The sequence below is a fragment of the Neoarius graeffei genome, chromosome 25, assembly GCF_027579695.1.
Source record: "Neoarius graeffei isolate fNeoGra1 chromosome 25, fNeoGra1.pri, whole genome shotgun sequence".
Lineage (NCBI taxonomy): Eukaryota > Metazoa > Chordata > Actinopteri > Siluriformes > Ariidae > Neoarius > Neoarius graeffei.
The window spans coordinates 48,140,362-48,159,950 of record NC_083593.1 but is presented as its reverse complement, the minus strand read 5'-3'; the positions used below and the strand labels follow the sequence as shown (position 1 = coordinate 48,159,950).

The 19,589-nt window shown below is 39.1% G+C and overlaps 1 protein-coding gene across 3 annotated transcripts in view; it reads right to left on the bottom strand.

Moving 5' to 3' along the window:
* LOC132873155 (adhesion G protein-coupled receptor F5-like) overlaps positions 1 to 13,452 on the bottom strand; it is a 42,986-nt gene extending 29,534 nt beyond the window's left edge. For 2 of the 3 annotated variants that reach the window (XM_060908452.1, XM_060908454.1), the window contains exons 1-6: positions 13,365 to 13,452; positions 6,222 to 6,281; positions 5,303 to 5,370; positions 2,811 to 3,798; positions 2,596 to 2,708; positions 2,410 to 2,474 (exon numbers count right to left, since the gene is read on the bottom strand). In XM_060908452.1, coding sequence (XP_060764435.1) covers positions 2,410 to 2,474; positions 2,596 to 2,708; positions 2,811 to 3,798; positions 5,303 to 5,370; positions 6,222 to 6,234 — 1,247 coding nt within the window. In that variant the 5' untranslated portion in view covers positions 6,235 to 6,281; positions 13,365 to 13,452. The remainder of the gene's footprint in view (positions 1 to 2,409; positions 2,475 to 2,595; positions 2,709 to 2,810; positions 3,799 to 5,302; positions 5,371 to 6,221; positions 6,282 to 13,364) is intronic. The other variant, XM_060908453.1, reaches the window with a different exon arrangement.
* Positions 13,453 to 19,589: the final 6,137 nt, after the last annotated feature.

Below are 19,589 nucleotides of genomic sequence, written 5' to 3'. Positions count from 1 at the left end.
TATTCTATTCTATAATCGGCTGGTCAGTGCTATACTAGATACTACTGATATATCTAGTATCAGTACTAGTAATACTTAAGTGACTTACCCGTCCAATAAGGATTGTTATTTTCTTGTTTACAAGATGCCACATCTGAGGGGGGCTGAGTCGCTGACAAATCCTGAATTTCTGTAAAGATAACTGTCCAGAGATTTATAAGCACGCAGTGCTTCACCACTGAACAGCAAGGGAAAGTTAATGAGGTAATTATACACGTCTGGGTATTCCACCTCTGGCAGTTCAACATCCACTGACACGGTTGTGAAAACTACGTCCGGTAATCGATAAGGGTCACTAATCTGTAGGTCGTTTATTTTAGACACATACCTAATTATCTGTTCATTAGAAAAATGAGCCGTGTAGTCCATCGGTTGAAATTGATCCATTTTGTATACGAGTGCAGCAGTATTCAGCTGTGTTTTTTACTGACAAGATGGCGGCTGTTTACATTCCGGTCACGTGACTGCAAGATCTCTATTCACCCCCTTTTATAGGAAACCCCTAAATAAGAGCTGGTCCAAACAATTCAATTCATAAGTCACATAATTAGTTGATTAAGATCCACCTGTATGCAATCAAAGTGTTACATGATCTGTAACATGACAACTATATAAATCAACCTGTTCTGGAAGGACCCTGTCTCTGCAACACTACAAAGCAAGCAAGATGAGAACCAAGGAGCCTCCAAACAGGTCAGAGACAAAGTTGTGAAGAAGTTTAGATCTGGGTTGGGTTATAAAAAAAAAATCCCAAACTTTGAATATCCCAGGGAACACCATTAAATCCATTATAGCAAAATGGAAAGAATATGTCACCACTACAAACTGACAAGAGAAGCCCACCCAGCAAAACTCACAGACCAGGTAAGGAGGGCAATATTCAGAGATGCAACAAAGACACCAAAGATAATGCTGATGGATCTGCAAACATCCACAGTGGAGATGGGAGTATCTATCCATAGGACCACTTTAAGTCATACACTCCACAGAGTGGGGCTTGATGGAAGAGTGGCCAGAAAAAAAGTCATTGCTTAAGAAAACACATTTGGAGTTTGCCCAACAGCATGTGGCAGACTCCCCAAACACATGGAAGAAGATTCTCTGGTCAAATGAGACTAAAATTGATCTTTTTGGCCATCATGGGAAATGCCATGAGTGGCGCAAAGCCAACACCCTGAGAACACCATTCCTACAGCGAAGCATGGTGTTGGTAGCATCATGCTGTGGGGATATTTTTCATCTGCAGGGACAGGAAAGCTGGTCAGGACTGAAGGAAAGCTGGATGGCACTAAATGAATGGCAATTCTGGAGGAAAACCTGTTTGAGTCGGCCAGAGGTTTGAGACTGGGACGAAGGTTCACATTCCAGCAGGACAATGACCCTAAACATACTGCTAAAGCAACACTGGAGTGGTTTTAAGGGAAACATTTAAATGTCTTGGAATGGCCTAATCAAAGCCCAGACTTCAATCCAACTGAGAATCTGTGGCATAATTTGAAGATTGCTGTACACGAAAGCAACCCATTAACTTGGAGGAGTTGGAGCAGTTTTGCCTTGATGAATGGGTGAAAATCCCAGTGGATAGATGTGCTAAGTCCATAGAGACATACCCCAAGAGACTTGCAGCTGTAATTGCAGCAAAAGGTAGCTCTACAAAGTATTGACTTTGGGGGAGTGACTATCTATGCACACTCCAGATTTCTGTTTTTTCATCTTAATTATTGTTTGTGTCACATCCATCCATCCATTCATTATCTGTAGCCACTTATACTGTCCTACAGGGTCACGGGCAAGCTGGAGCCTATCCCAGCTGACTATGGGTGAGAGGCGGGATACACCCTGGGCAAGTTGCCAGATTATCACAGGGCTGACTGTCTCATCTCTCATCTCATCTCATTATCTCTAGCCGCTTTATCCTTCTACAGGGTCATGGGCAAGCTGGAGCCTATCCCAGCTGACTATGGGCGAGAGGCGGGATACACCCTGGGCAAGTTGCCAGATTATCGCAGGGCTGACTGTGTCACAGTAAAACAATTTTCACCTTTAAAGTTGTAGGCATGTTGTGTAAATCAAATGGGGCTAACCCCCAAAAAAATCCATTTTAATTCCAGCTTGTAATGTGACAAAACAGGACAAACACAAAGGAGGAAGAATACTTTATATATCAGAATCAGAAACACTTTTATTGCCAGGTATGTGAACACACATGAGGAATTTGACTCCGATTCCACTTAAGTCCCGAGGCAGCCGTCCGCGGTGCCATCTTGGGTGGATTTTATATATATATATAGAGAGAGAGTGTGTGTGTATATGTGTGTGTGTGTGTGTGTGTGTGTGTGTGTGTGTGTGTGTGTGTGTGTGTGTGTTAACCTGAAACCAGTGACTGCTGCAGAATTGGCCTGGTAGCCAGATACGTCAATATAACTTGCATCAATCTGAGGTTGAAAAAATATAGTGAGTGTGTATAGTTTATTTAGTATATTTAGTTTTAAGCGATATAACATGATGACTAATAATAATAATAATAATAATTTGACAATGTTGTGTAACACTTACTGAACTTCGAATTTCAGAATTATACGTCTTGTATTTTGTGCTACTTTGATCAGTGAGTTGAAAGTCAAAATCTTCATTGATAGCCAGAGAGAAGCTTAATGGATGATAAATGTCTGTGGGGGGAAAAGATACCAGAAATTAAAAATTTTGTAAAATACAAATATTACATTAAAATTACATGATGCTTCACTAAGAAGCAAGGATTAAAATCATACCTCTGACTGGAGCAGATGGAGTTGTGACATTTGGTGGTCTTGAGGTGGTTGGTGTGCTTGATCTGATTGAAATACTGAGGTTTGATGTGGTTGAAGTGGGTGTGGGAGTGATGGGTGATGTGCCTGGCCTGGATGTGTTTGAAAGGCCTGTTGTGGGTGAAGTAGGGGCAGTTGGGAACTTGTCTAATATGGGTGGGATGGGTGTGGTTGAGATGTTTGTTGTTGGGGAAGTAGGAGAAGTTGAGGACGGGTCTAATGTGGGTGAAGTGGATGTGGTTGAGATGCCTGTTGTGGGGGAAGGAGATGTGATTGAGAACTGGTCTAATGTGGGTGGGGTGGGTGTGGTCATGATGCCTGTTGTCGGGGAAGTAGGTGCAGTTGATGACTGGTTTAATGTGGGTGGGGTGGGTGTGGTTGAGATGCCTGTTGTGGGGGAAGTAGGTGCAGTTGAGGACTGGTTTAATGTGGGTGGGGTGGGTGTGGTTGAGATGCCTGTTGTCAGGGAAGTAGGCGCGGTTGAGGACGGGTCTAATATGGGTGAAGTGGGTGTGGTTGAGATGCCTGTTGTCGTTGTCGGGGAAGTAGGCATGGTTGAGATATATATTCCCCAGAATATTTCCCAGAATATTTCCTGAGATGTGTTGAGATTTGTTGAGGACAGGTTTGATGTGGGTGAATTGGGCAGGGTTGAGACCCCTGTTGTGGGGGAAGTGGACGTAGTTGAGACGCCTGTTGTGCGTGAAGTGGGTGTGGTTGAGACGCCTGTTGTGGGAGAAGTAGGCACAGTGGAGGACTGTTCGAATGTGGGTGAAGTTGGTGAGGTTGAGACACCTGTTGTGGGGGAAGTGGACTTGGTTGAGACACTTGCTGTGGAAGAATTGGACACCGTTGACAGGTCTGATGTGGTTGTAGTGGGTATGGGTAACACGGTTGAGAGAGCTGATATGGATTGGTTTGAGGTGCCTGGAGTTTGAGCAGTCACCATATTCTTAAAAAATAAATAAATAAATAAATAAATAAATAAAAGCAAAATTGTGAAAAATTTAGCACTTCTCACAGGGTGTACCCCATGTAAATACCCTTTAATTGAGTTTTATTATTATTATTATTATTATTATTATTATTTGATCCTTTCCATGTTTTGTGTGTTCATGCACATTTATGATCATGGCTTATTTCTTAAATACTTTTTTTTTTTTTTTAATAAAATAGCGGTAAGTCGCCTGGTGCTTATGAACAATTTTTGTTCACTGTGTGGGCCAAAAATAATTGTTAGTGTTGGAGGTCTCACAAAACTAAATTAAAATATATTTTATATTGTTTAGCACCTGGCTGATAAGAGCACAAGTTCAGTGGATTTGTGTTTGATTTTGGTTGTTTTGAATGATATTTTCTTTGTGTATTTTTGAGGGTTTTTTTTCCTTTCTTTAGCTCATACGGTGTGTTTGTGAAGACTATTCTAATGGAATTTTTCGTATAGCCCTGTGTGTGTGTGTGTGTGTGTGTGTGTGTGTGTGTGTGTGTGTGTGTGTGTGTGTGTTAGGGGTTCATGACCCATTCATGAACCTGGCGCTATGTGTGTTTGTGAGATGGTTAGTACGTGGAGGAAGAAATTAGCAACAATGGCGCTTGGTCCCCTGGGTCTGCTAAATATTAGGGAATATACCGTCAAAGGGAATATATATACTGTATGATGACTAACGACATTTCCTTCTGTTGTAATAGTTTAAATCCTTGCTTTCGATTGGGTTATGGTTTTTAACAGAATGTTCCACAAGGATATAAAGGCCATCAAGAAAGTGGAGCGGCTTGCGTGCCCTGAACCATTTTTTGCTCTGCTTTTCTCTTTGCATTGAGAAACCAACAATAAAGATTCTTTTTCTCTGCTTGGATCCAAACGAGTGAGAGGGTTTTTTCCACCACACTATATTCTTAATAAAGCAACTTTTTATTCACCATCAGTTGAAGATTACAACTATCAATTAACTGCAGATGCTACACCCTGCCTCTCACCTGAAGTCAGCTGGGATTGCTTTCAGCTTCCCCTGTGACCCTGATGCTTCAGCTGTCGGGATGGATGGATGGATGGATGGATGGATGGATGGATGGATATTTATATCATTTTTTTTAATATCGGATTCAACACCAGCTATTTTAAGGGACTACGATTAGTTGGATTAATTGTAATAATCAATCAAATTATATTTAGTACTGTAAAATCTGCAGTTGACTGCTTAAAAAATGCAGCCCAGAGACCATGCTGCATTCTCAAAATGATATTTTGTTTGTTTATATTTCACTACAAGTGTAATTATGTATTTGTAAGAACAGAACTGCTACTGAACAGTCACTTTTCAAATTCGGTGGAAATTAAGATAACTTAAGGTAAATTAAAGCAACTCAAACTACATTACACTTAGAAATCCTGATATTTGAAAGGGCCCAGTTGAGTTCTTAACTAGAAATAAACTGAAGAAGTATTGTTTCTTTACCTTCTGAATTTGTCCTTGCATATAAATGAGCAGAATAACAACAAATCTCAGGAAATATTCTGTTGTCCCTGTAACATAAAGATAAAGGATAAAAATCAAAGACGTCATATGCAAGTCTTAAACACATATAATATTAACTTATCAGCAGCACAGGTTTTGGTTTAGGATTCCCAGGAAAATGGCTGTAGTTCCAGGGAATTGACATTTATTTAAGAACAGCTGCCACCCCATTCCAATGTCCAATTTCATCCTGAACAGTTTTGAAAAAAAAAAAACCCTCATATATTGTAATACTTTTGCTGACCTTGCACATAAGTCTGCTGTTGAATAAAATTAACTATTTCTGAGACTTAAGGTCAACAGTAGCTTAATTCTTGGTGCTCATGCTGCTAATGTTCAGCTGAATCCTTTAATAAGTTCTTTATCCAACAGAAAAGAAAGTACAAGGACATGTGGCTTTCAACAAACAGTTGAAAAGCATGATTAGCTCTTTCATCATGTCGTACTTACTACTCCTTCTATTCTATGAAGGGCATAATCCCTTGTTATTTTTAGGTGTCCTACTGATAGTAAATCTGTAGAGTAAAATTGTCATAAGGCTTAAAGGGCTTAAAAAGGAGCTTCAAATGATGAACTACTTTTGCTTATGAAGTACTTTTAAAATAGTTCTAACTAAAGTTTTGTTTATTGTGATACATAGCAGTTATTTCAGCAAGAGTGATGTTGAATTTATTAGATTTTCGCTAGAAGGAAGTTAAAAAAGATATGCAGAATGATCATTTTGCTACCAGCAAGTTACATATTATGGTCCTAGTTGATATCTACTTGAACAAACAGAGTTAAATATAAATGATTCCTTGGATAAAAATATTATTGTAAATGAGTAGTTTTGTTGCATTTATCCAAAATATTAGCTTACCTTTTTTAGCCATGATACTCAAATATATTTTGAACTTCAGCAGGTACTACGTCAGTTTTTCTATATATAAATACAAGAGTTAATTGTTACATTTAGAAAACATCAAAAAGTGGTAAAATAACTTTATTATTAAAGGTTTCCAGTATAAAATACAAATGGTAACTCTATTCAGATTGTTTTTCTGTTGATTCCTTTTATATAAGCATTTGGTTAAAACTTTTCCACTTGGTTCATCTGTATTTTATTTGTTAGTATGGCACATCTGCTGCCAAATTCCTTTGTAAGTGACACGTCTGCGCCTGCTTGCGCTCAAGACTCCACTTCCCAACATTCACAGCAGCCTTCAAACATGGCCACCGTGGACTACAGCACCCATCCTGCACTTCACCACTCAGTCCCCTATTACTGATTGCACACACTTGGACTCAATCACCACAATATGCTATTTAAACACTCTCACTACACCTAATCGTTGTGAAGTTACTGTTGTGTCTGACTTTACTAAGCAGTTTGAGTATTGTGTTCTGGGTTTGAATTTGTTTTGGCCTTGCCTCTGATTTCCTGTTTGTATCTCACCTGACCATTGCTTGTTTTTAATTCTGCTTTCTGCCGTACGATTTGATTTAATCTGCCTGAATAAACTTTCAGCTTATACCGTATATCCTTCTGTTGCCTACCTTTGACAGTAACTTATTATTGACACAATAATATACAAGAATGAGTGCATTTAATAAGCACTCATTCTCATAGCTAGAACTAGTCTTTAAACAAAACAGTACATTATATTCGTGGTAATATAAATTTTGTGCAAGATTTCAATCAGAAAATAACTTTAATGCACATTTCCATAAATACACATCATACATCTTAAACAGGGATGCTTTGGCCATTAATTCAAATAGCAATGCAGACATTTACGGAAACTGAATACCTTTTGTTTATTTAGTTGTAGGGATGGATTGCCATGCCTTAGCCATAGTAACCGTTTATGAACCATCTTCTCCCTTTCACTGTACAGCATTGAACACACCAATCCCTGTACTCGATGCCATGTTCTATCTCCGCCCATTCTTCTGACTCCCTGTAATGGTATTGGATACAGAGATCTCATCTCATCTCATTATCTCTAGCCACTTTATCCTGTTCTACAGGGTCGCAGACAAGCTGGAGCCTATCCCAGCTGACTACGGGCGAAAGGCGGGGTACACCCTGGACAAGTCGCCAGGTCATCACAGGGCTGACACATAGACACAGACAACCATTCACATTCACACCTACGGTCAATTTAGAGTCACCAGTTAACCTAACCTGCATGTCTTTGGACTGTGGGGGAAACCGGAGCACCCGGAGGAAACCCACGCGAACACGGGGAGAACATGCAAACTCCGCACAGAAAGGCCCTCGCCGGCCACAGGGCTCGAACCCAGGACCTTCTTGCTGTGAGGCAACAGCGCTAACCACTACACCACCGTGCCGCCTGGATACAGAGATGATACCAGATACCAAATACAGTGACGTCACGACTGTGCTTTAAACCTGCGGCGGAATCGAAATTCCTTCTCTCTGGCGGTGGGTTTCCATGCGTGAAAAAGACGCCGTTGCATCTGTGCTACAGAAGACCAAAGGACAAAGAACGAGCTATTGATACCGGACCTTTAGCCAAAGTTCAATGTATTTGATCTTCGCATAGTTGTAGTAATAACTGAACCGGTCAGTTACTGCAGCCCACGCAGTATTTTAAAGAGAAAAGGCGACCGGATCCCTTTTCCCTTTCACAACGTCGACAAACTACTAACAAGATTCCTTCCAGATCATTGGATGACCGACGGGACACCGAAGATCTTCAGCTGATGAGCTGTGAAAGTAAAAGGAACAGAACTGTTTTCTCCCTGGACCTGCGCGCCGCGCTGTCTTCAAATAACAGACAGTGCACTTTCAGTCGCCAAGCAAGAGTGATCATGAGTAAGGCTGGCATCTGGGCAATTGTTGGTCTTAGTTGTGGCTAGTTAATGTGAAGAGTGTTGTTTATTTGAATTCATTCATGGTTTAAATATACGCATTTTGATTCACATGAAAGTCGGTCTTAGACTGCGTGTTGTTTGATTTGCTTTGTTTGCTATCTGTATTTAGTTAGCTCGTGCATGCGTTCTCTCTCTCACTCTCTCTCTCTCTCTCTCTTTTTAACTCCCTCTGTCGCACTACACTCCTCAACACTGGGATTTCAGGAGTAGCTAAGGGTTGAGTAGAGGTTGGGTTTAAGGCCTAGCCGAGACTAGTTAGTGTGCTTGAAAAAGTTTTATTTTTATTATTCGTTTTCACCCGTTTTTTGGATCCACTACTCCTCCTAGGGCTTTCAAGATAGAGACACCGTTCCAACACTGAAACGTAGGGCCTGATCTGGAATGGCGTGCTTGTTCTCAGCTTTTGGATCAACACACCTGTTCTTTCGTTCTTGTCGTTTTTCTGTTGTTTTTTTCCCATAGAAAATGAATAAGGCTCACGAATCGAATCGTCCTGCTCGGACACGCTTCATCACAGATGCACCAAACCTCATGTGATACCTCAGGCCAACTCCCCAGACACACATGGGCGCCACCGGGGGGGAAAGGTTAGAACAATTCTAGGGGCCCAGCACTGCCATGGGGCCCTTTAAGGGGCTGATAATATGCTTTTAATGATTTTAATAAGACTTTTGAAATAACAACAATGCAATATTCCATTTTGTAAAATGAGCTAATTGAACAAGGTTGTCTATTTCTTGAGTTCTTCAACATATTGTCATTTAACCCTCCCCCTTTTGCGAAATGGTACAGTCCAGTCCTGGTAGAAGCGCGATGCGTTAAATCTGTGTGCTGATCAGTGCAACGCTACTTGCTGCTGTGTCGCGGTGCAGCAGCCAGCCAGCCAGCAGTGGAGTGCGTACAGTCTATGACCCCTAAATATGAAGAGTGGCTGTCAAAAACGTAAAGAAAGGCAGCTGAAAGCTGAGAGGGACCGGAGAGGCAGACAACTGGTCACTCAGTTTTTCCCAAAGAAAGGTAGCTATCGCTCACATGTGTGTTCAAAATATTAGCGAATGGTAAATGAACAGTATGAACGTGGTTGGATTAGCCTATCAAGAGAACACTTTTGCAGTTTGTACAGTGACATTTTTTCCATTTTAATAACTGAACTGACTTGTGTGATAAACAAGATGAAATATTACGTTATGCTGGTGCTAATAACGTGCTAATAACCAGTTTCATAACTAATGGGGTGCCCTAAATATGCACAGATTCAGCCTCAGGGGGACCTCCGCCCTACCAAACCACTGAACCCCCCTTTGGAGAAGGAGGTAAGCAGCAATACAACCCATACATGCTTTAGGATTGAAGTTATTAATGAGCGAGCGCCATATACAGTTTGCTAGATTAAAGTGTTGCTAATAACGGACACCAGTCAAGTGTTTGACATGGTTACGTGTGTGGAATGTTCACACGTTCTAAACCACTAGTTATTTAAATCTTTACTGTATGAGTAGTGTAAATATTGTTCTTCATGTTTACATTTGGATTGGTTGATATTGCTGGTAAGAATCTATCTTGAATATTGAATATTTTATTGTTCATGGATATTTGAATATTTGCTTTGACAATAAATGAGTGCTGCCTAAAAGAAAGCATAAACTCTCAGTGGATTTCTTGCAGTGCATTATGTTGTATGAAATAACTGCTGCCTAGTTATTAATCAAGGCAGGAAATTGTGATTACTGATGTTTTCTGGAACTCTCTGGCACTGAAGTAGCCTATAAAGAATGTATATCTTATAAATCCATACAGATACAGTGATGCATGCAAGTTGTGTCAACACATGAACGAATGAACTCCATACTAAGTAGCCCAATTTTGCACACTTGAATGAAGAAGCGTTCAAAGCAGTGTGTTAAATAATGTTGGTTATGTTTATTTACAGTCAACTCAATAATAACTGCTGCATCATTCACCATTTATTTCCTTTTTCTTTTTATGTATGGGCTTATATTGGCCTGAATTATGTCTGTGCTTATACTCCCATCTACTGGTCAAACAATATAAAAGTGTAAATTAGAAAACAAGGTCAAAAACTCCTGGTCCATGGAGGGGCAACCAATAGTCTAACTCTGCTTACGCTCAAATTTCTGTCTAGACACACTTTGCTTTGAACATATTGCCTTTTTGCAGAACAGTACACACAGCTTTCTACCTAACATAACAATCCATGGGATTTCCATAGGTATTTTGATGCTGGGTAGAAAACTTTTTCTATGATTTATTAGCAGTCACATCACACATTTCACTACCAATTGTCCTAGCACAAGAAGGCATGTGGCAAAATCTTGAATTTTCATTTGTGATTGTAAATGCACCAGAATTAGTCACTGACCAGTTTTCATCTAGTCCCTGGTAGGTTAATGCATAAAATGTAATAACAAAGTCACAAACTCAAGGTCCATGGGCTATCAAAAGTCAAATAATGACAATAATGCAATTGTGACGAGGGTGGGCAAAGTTGGGGGGCCCAAAATTCTAATCTTTCATGGGGCCCAAAATTTCTGGCAGCGCCCCTGCAGACACACATATGCATTCGGTTCTGACCCGCACTCATTTTTTCCTTTCTTTTCATCCCCCACTTTTTCATCCATTCACTTCCATTCATTTTTGGCTCCATTGAAAATGAATGGCGTTTCAGGAAAAAAGCTTTCACTCTCCGTCAAATTTTTTAACTGAGTGACCAAACTTCAAGAGGCTTCATATGATGCCTCAGGGCAAGTCCCCGCACATATCCATCCCCTCATCTGAGACCTGCACTCATCTTTTTCTTGGTTTTCACACATCCTTTTTTTGGTCCATAGGCTTCCATTGATTTTTGGCCCCATTCAAATGAATGGAGTTTTGCTCAGTAACACTTCACCACATATCCACTGGTGTAGTGTGATGGTATACAGCTTTTGGATCAATGCACCCATTAGCATGTTAGTATGCTAGCTGTTAGCATGTTAGTATGCTAGCATGTTAGTGTTAGCTGTTAGCATGCTAGCATGCCAGCTGTTACCATGCTAGCTGTTAGCATGATAGCATGTTAGCATGCTCACTGTTAGCATATGAGCATGCTCACGTTAGTATGCTAGCTGTTAGCATGCTAGCATGATAGCATGCTAGCATGTTAGTATGTTAGAATGTTAGCATGTTAGCTGTTAGCATGTAGGTATGCTAGCTGTTAGCATGTTAGCTTGTTAGCATGCTAGCTTGTTAATATGTTAGCTGTTAGCATGTAAGTATGTTAGCTGTTAGCATGTTAGCAGGTTAGCATGCTAGCTGTTAGCATACTAGCTGTTAGCAGGTTAGCATGCTAGCTGTTAGCATGTTAGCTGTTAGCATGTAAGCATGTACAGCTCAGCAAGCACACTTTGCATTTTCTCTGTGGAAATGCAGTCTAGTTTTTAAACTACAGATCCTTTGTCTCTCCCTCATGTGCTCTCCTTGTTGCCCATCCCATTTTAGGCAAGGCTAAGCACAATGCTCGCACATTCCATTCACACACTCACACACACTCTCACACACACACATACTCACACACACAGACACACATAAACACATGATTTCCCTCTCACATTTTAACATCCACTCGCTCCTACACTGTAAACTTGTATATAGCTTATTACTTCTGATTACCATTAGTGCCTTAGTTATCATTATATACACTACTGATCATTACCTGTATACATTGTATCACCATTTATATTGAATTATTCCTTGGCTGCTATTGTTGCTATATCTGATTAGTATTATTTTGCTAATTCGTGTCAGCTATTTCAATAAATGGTATCTTTGGAATAAACTGTGTCCTGTCTATTGCTACAATATTCACTGAGTGCCAACCTCTGCCAAACAAGTATTCTAATTGCCTTCGCCCATTTGGTTGTTATATGAATGTTATAGATCTAGAGTAAACGTATTACATTAGAGCTACAATACTCACTAAAACTATAGCAACATCACCACTAAGTTATTCCATTGATTTTAATAGTTTAGCTATAAACTATTAGACACTTGAATTAATGATTAATGAATTTATGAGACTGATCCCTTTTTACATGAGAGTGATTTGATAAACCTATTGCACCTACATAGTAATTTTGCATCATTATAGGAAATGTACCTGATGAGGTCTGTCAGTTGATATTTCTCATTATTACAGTATACACCTGTTCCTTTTTTAAATAAAGAATTCCTAGCATTTTGAATTTATTACAAAGCTATTACATGTGTTACTGTTTATATGATCAAATTACATCCTTATGTAATAGGGGACTATAGAGGAATCCATTTTTAGCTTAATGATATTTTTCCTGGATCTGCAAATTAAAGTTACAAATAAAATGGAGTATCATGTAATATCACAATGTTATATGGAAACGAGTGTTTTACTGGGAAATACACCACTCATATTTTTCATATGAGCTACATCTGGGACATGGAGAATCAAAACCATGGCATACAGTGGTGCTTGAAAGTTTGTGATTAATATTTTTGTGTCATTTCTTTACCTGGGTTCTCTTTATCTACTTTTAGGATTTGTGTGAAAATCTGATGATGTTTTAGGTCATATTTATGCAGAAATACAGAAAATTCTAAAGTTTCAAGCACCACTGTAAATCTCTGTGTCACTCCAGAAAATTGATGAATTGTTTTGATAAATTTGGGTACTTTTTGTTTGTGAATGTGTCTATATCATAAAGAAAATCATACAGTGGCTTGCAGATCTGGAGTTTTTCTTCTCATGTTGAAAAACTCATATTTTTCATATGAAATACATTGGGGATCTGAGTGACATATTTCCTGATATTTCACTCCAATGATGTCACTCCCAGTGTTTTCCCGCTGACTAGATACATGTCAAAACCGCACAAAGGAAGCTAAAGTCACTGAAAAGTGTAACTGGGAAGTGGAAAAAATAAAAATGCACCTTGAGTTGTCAAGCCTATTTTACCGTTCCTCATTCCCTGAACTGTTCGAGTGTTAATCATGAAAGACAAATGCTACTACATGCTTATTTTCACTAAAACATATTATAAACAGAATGTAATATTCACTATATCATGAAAATGTAGTTTTTATGACTTACCTTGTCTCCAGCCAGCTCACATTTATCTCATTAAATAGGAGTAAGTTTGCCAGAAATGTCTTGGCTGAAAGCTGTCCATAAAAATCCCTTACTGTATCTTAAAAAAGTTGTGTGTTCATACTTACCAAACCAGTTTAGATTTCAGACTTATCTCTTGTTTCTTGTCTTCAAATCATATCAGGTGAGTAGGTTGACAGGTATTAGACTTATCTCATCTCATTATCTCTAGCCGCTTTATCCTGTTCTACAGGGTCGCAGGCAAGCTGGAGACTATCCCAGCTGACTACGGGCAAAAGGCGGGGTACACCCTGGACAAGTCGCCAGGTCATCGCAGGGCTGACACATAGACACAATTTAGAGCCACCAGTTAACCTAACCTGCATGTCTTTGGACTGTGGGGGAAACTGGAGTACCCGGAGGAAACCCACGCGGACACGGGGAGAACATGCAAACTCCGCACAGAAAGGCCCTCACCGGCTGCGGGGCTCGAACCCGGACCTTCTTGCTGTGAGGCGACAGCGCTAACCACTACACCACCGTGCCGCCCAGGTATTAGACTGTCTGGCTAAAAGTATGTGGAACTCTGACTATCAAACCCATATGTCATTCTTTCCTAAACTGGTGGGGGAAAAAATGGTTCCAGATGAATGTACTTCATGAGCTGTGCAAGCAAAGTGTTTCTGAGGCTGTAGTTAGCATGACAAGTACTTAATAGTTGTGATGGCTGTATATTTCTTTAAATAATCACTCATAAAACTACATAACACCTAATATTTAGGGATTTTTTTATTAATAAATAAATCAATGGTAATTAAGCTAGTATTGTTTTTAACAATATCCATCCATCCATTATCTGTCACTGCTTATCTTGTTCTACAGGGTCGCAGGCAAGCTGGAGCCGATCCCAGCTGACTATGGGCGAGAGGTGGGGTACACCCTGGACAAGTCGCCAGGTCATCACAGGGCTGACACAGAGACAAACAACCATTTTTAACAACATAAATTATTATTATTATTATTATTATTATTACAACCCCGATTCCAAAAAAGTTGGGAAAAAGTACAAATTGTAAATAAAAACGGAATGCAATGATGTGGAAGTTTCAAAATTCCATATTCAATTCAGAATAGAACGTAGATGACATATCAAATGTTTAAACTGAGAAAATGTATCATTTAAAGATTTTAAATTTCATGATAACAACATATCTCAAAAAAGTTGGGACAATGCCATGTTTACCACTGTGAGACATCCCCTTTTCTCTTTACAACAGTCTGTAAACGTCTGGGGACTGAGGAGACAAGTTGCTCAAGTTTAGGGATAGGAATGTTAACCCATTCTTGTCTAATGTAGGATTCTAGTTGCTCAACTGTCTTAGGTCTTTTTTGTCGTATCTTCCATTTTATGATGCGCCAAATGTTTTCTATGGGTGAAAGATCTGGACTGCAGGCTGGCCAGTTCAGTACCCAGACCTTTCTTCTACGCAGCCATGATGCTGTAATTGATGCAGTATGTGGTTTGGCATTGTCATGTTGGAAAATGCAAGGTCTTCCCTGAAAGAGATGTCGTCTGGATGGGAGCATATGTTGCTCTAGAACCTGGATATACCTTTCAGCATTGATGGTGTCTTTCCAGATGTGTAAGCTGCCCATGCCACATACACTAATGCAACCCCATACCATCAGAGATGTAGGCTTCTGAACTGAGCACTGATAACAACTTGGGTCGTCCTTCTCCTCTTTAGTCCGAATGACACGGTGTCCCTGATGTCCATAAAGAACTTCAAATTTTGATTCATCTGACCACAGAACAGTTTTCCACTTTGCCACAGTCCATTTTAAATGAGCCTTGGCCCAGAGAAGACGTCTGCGCTTCTGGATCATGTTTAGATACGGCTTCTTCTTTGAACTATAGAGTTTTAGCTGGCAACGGCGGATAGCATGGTGAATTGTGTTCACAGATAATGTTCTCTGGAAATATTCCTGAGCCCATTTTGTGATTTCCAATACAGAAGCATGCCTGTATGTGATGCAGTGCCGTCTAAGGGCCCGAAGATCACGGGCACCCAGTATGGTTTTCTGGCCTTGACCCTTATGCACAGAGATTCTTCCAGATTCTCTGAATCTTTTGATGATATTATGCACTGTAGATGATGATATGTTCAAACTCTTTGCAATTTTACACTGTCGAACTCCTTTCTGATATTGCTCCACTATTTGTCGGCGCAGAATTAGGGGGATTGGTGATCCTCTTCCCATCTTTATTTCTGAGAGCCGCTGCCACTCCAAGATGCTCTTTTTATACCAGTCATGTTAATGACCTATTGCCAATTGACCTAATGAGTTGCAATTTGGTCCTCCAGCTGTTCCTTTTTTGTACCTTTAACTTTTCCAGCCTCTTTATTGCCCTTGTCCCAACTTTTTTGAGATGTGTTGCTGTCATGAAATTTCGAATGGGCCAATATTTGGCATGAAATTTCAAAATGTCTCACTTTCGACATTTGATATGTTGTCTATGTTCTATTGTGAATACAATATCAGTTTTTGAGATTTGTAAATTATTGCATTCCGTTTTTATTTACAATTTGTACTTTGTCCCAACTTTTTTGGAATCGGGGTTGTATTAGTGACATGAAATTATTTGAAAGTTCAGAGTCCTTCAACCTAGAGCTTCTCTGCAGGTTTGAGCTGAGAGACAGCAAACACAAAATTGATTCAATAAAATAATACCATATTGAAAATTCACTTTATTAATAAGATTTATAGTATTTTATTAGAAAGGTGATGGAGTATTCCCAGAGGTGGCCATGACAGTAATGAAAGTCCTAGTAATGAAAGAAACTGTGTATAAAGGGAGCCCTGCGATAACCTGGCGACTTGTCCATGGTGTACCCTGCCTCTCACCCATAGTCAGCTGGGATAGGCTCCAGCTTGCCTGCGACCCTGTAGAACAGGATAAAGCGGCTAGAGATAATGAGATGAGATGAGCATATGATGCCTCTGTTGTGTGTGAATCAGTAGTTATCCGACTGTTTACAAATACTTGGTCTTGTCTCCTGAACCCATGTAATTTTCCGTAAAAAGTCTGTAGTGTCCGTAGGCCTGGTACTAAATCATAGAATGGATGCCATGTTTGATAATTATTGGTATGTTGCTATTTGTTGTTGGATACTTTTATCAAACATAAGCACTCAGCGTAAATTGGATTAATACATACAGTGATACAACTTGAATACTTGTTTGTAGTGTCCGTAGGCCCCTTGTCGTGTCCATAGGCCCCAAGCATTCTTGTTCCTATTATTCAGTGATTTACCCATATTTCTCCCATAAAATTCACCAATTTTGTTACAAATAAGTAAAACAATTTTCTATATGAGCAAATGATTATACAATGAAAGGACAGTAATGGTATGAGTGTCAATTTGATGAAAATTATTTAACATGAGAGCAAACAAAGAATAACTTTTAACATTTTGAGTCATATGATTAGCACTGTAGCGCTGCCGGTTTTCAGTCTACGATGCTAGTTGTCAAATCTCACATCAATTTATATAAATAAATACTTTTTTTGTTATAAAATTAGTCAAAATCACATAATAATTCTTGTTTGTAGTGTCTGTAGGCCCAAAGCATTCTTGTTCCTATTTTGCAGTGATTTACCCATATTTCTCCCATTAAATTTACAAATTTGGTTAAAAATAAGTAAACAAATTTTATTTATGTGCAAATACAACGAAGGAACAGTAATGGTATGAGTGTCAAATTAATGAAAATTATTTAACATGAGAGCAAACAAAGAATACATTTTAACATTTTGAGTCATATGATTAGTGCTGTAGTGCTGCCTGTTTTTAGTCTACAATGCGAGTTGTCAAATCTCACATCAGTCAATATAAATAATTTTTTTTTGTTATAAAATCAGTAAAAATAACATAGGCAACTTGTAGTGTCCGTAGATCCAGATTTTCACTGATCTTGTTCCCATTATTTAACATCAGTAGTAAACATACATTCTGTATTTACAATGGCAGTTGCCTTATCTCACATCCACCTACATAAAGATATGTAAATAAGTTGTTTTTTTTAATCACTAAATAATTCCTGCATGAATGATGTATTTTGTGCACATTATGTACAGAACTACAGCACTTCCTACAAGTCATGCCTTTACCTTTCAGCTTGATCCAGAAATGTGTAATTTAAAAAATGAATTTTAATTTAAATACTGAGTAATTTACTTAATACTAAATCATAGGCTGGGAATGTAATTTCACGTGCATTCATGAATGTAATTTCATTACGTTAGACCTAAGAAATACATAATGACATTTTGATATGGATTTATAAGCATTTATTTCACATGTTCTGTTTTAAAGTTTATGAATAAAGGTTATTTTACACTAAATATTGTATATAATCATTGCCATTTATTGATAAATAAAACTTCATTATGAGTATTTAGTGTCCGTAGGCTCTCAATACATGGGTCTAGATATCTGGGTTGTTGTTGTTTTTTAAATGTAGGTCCGAATAAAAAAAAAAAAAAACTTTCAGTACCACATTCCCAATATATTTGTCAGCAAAAATAATCACTTTACTTCTTGAAACTGCTTAATCAAATTTTGACCATTTTTGCAACACAATGCGTACACCTGATTGTGCTGTAGCCATCTTCTCGTGCCTAGTCTGCCGGAAATTAAATGAACAAATCAAAACTTGGCATATTCCAGACAAACCAAATCATTCATGTTTAACATCAATAACAAGCCGGATGGTCCCTCTCCTCTTTAGCCTGGAGGACGTGGTGTCCATGATTTCTATAAAGAATTTCTACTTTTGATTCATCAGACCTTGGGGCAATTTTCTACTTCACTTCAGTCCATCATAAAAGAGCTCAGGCCCAGAGAAGGTGGCGGTGTTTCTGGATATTGTTTATATCTGGTTTTAACTTGTGTTTGTGGATGAAGCAACAAAATGTTTTCACAAACGATGGTTTTCTGAAGTGTTCCTGAGCCCATACACTGATTTCCACTACAGACATGTGTCTGCTTTTAATGCAGTGTCGCCTGAGGGCCTGAAGATCACAGGCATCCGATGTCAGTTTTCAGCCTTGTCTCTTGCATACAGAGATTTCTCCAGATTCTCTGAATCTTTTAATGATATTATGTATCATAGATGATGTGATCCACAAATTCTTTGCAGTTTTACATTGAAGAACGTTATTCTTAAATTGTTGCACTGTTTGCCCACGCAGTCTTTCACAGAGCGGTGAACCCCTCCCCATCTTTACTTCTGAGAGACTCTGCCTCTCTGGGATGCTCTTATTTATACCTACAGTGGTGCTTGAAAGTTTGTGAACCCTTCAGAATTGTCTACATTTCTGCATAAAGATGACCTAAAACATCATCAGATTTTCACAGAAGTCCTAAAAGTAGATAAAGAAAACCCAGTTCAACAAATGAGACAAAAATATTATACTTGGTCATTTATTTATTGATGGAAATGATCCAATATTACATTTCTGTGAGTGGCAAAAGTATGTGAACCTTTGCTTTCAGTATCTGGTGTGACCCCCTTGTGCAGCAATAACTGCAACTAAATGTTTCCAGTAACTGTTGATCAGTCCTGCACACTGGCTTGGAGGAATTTTAGTCCATTCCTTGGTACAGAACAGCTTCAACTCTGGGATGTTGGTGGGTTTCCTCACATGAACTGCTCGCTTCAGGTCCTTCCACAACATTTCCATTGGATTAAGGTCAGAACTTTGACTTGGCCATTCCAAAACATTAACTTTATTCTTCTTTAACCGTTCTTTGGTAGAACGACTTGTGTAATTTGGGTCGTTGTCTTGCTGCATGACCCACCTTCTCTTGAGATTCACTTCATAGACAGATGTCCTGACATTTTCCGTTAGAATTCAATGGTATAATTCAGAATTCATTGTTCCATCAATGATGGCAAGCCGTCCTGGCCCAGATGCAGCAAAACAGTCCCAAACCATGATACTACCACCATCATGTTTCACAGATGGGATAAGGTTCTTATGCTGGAATGCAGTGTTTTCCTTTCTCCAAACATAACGCTTCTCATTTAAACCAAAAAGTTCTATTTTGGTCTCATCCGTCCACAAAACATTTTTCCCATAGCTTTCTGGCTTGTCCACGTGATCTTTAGCAAACTGCAGACGAGCAGCAATGTTCTTTTTGGAGATCAGTGACTTTCTCC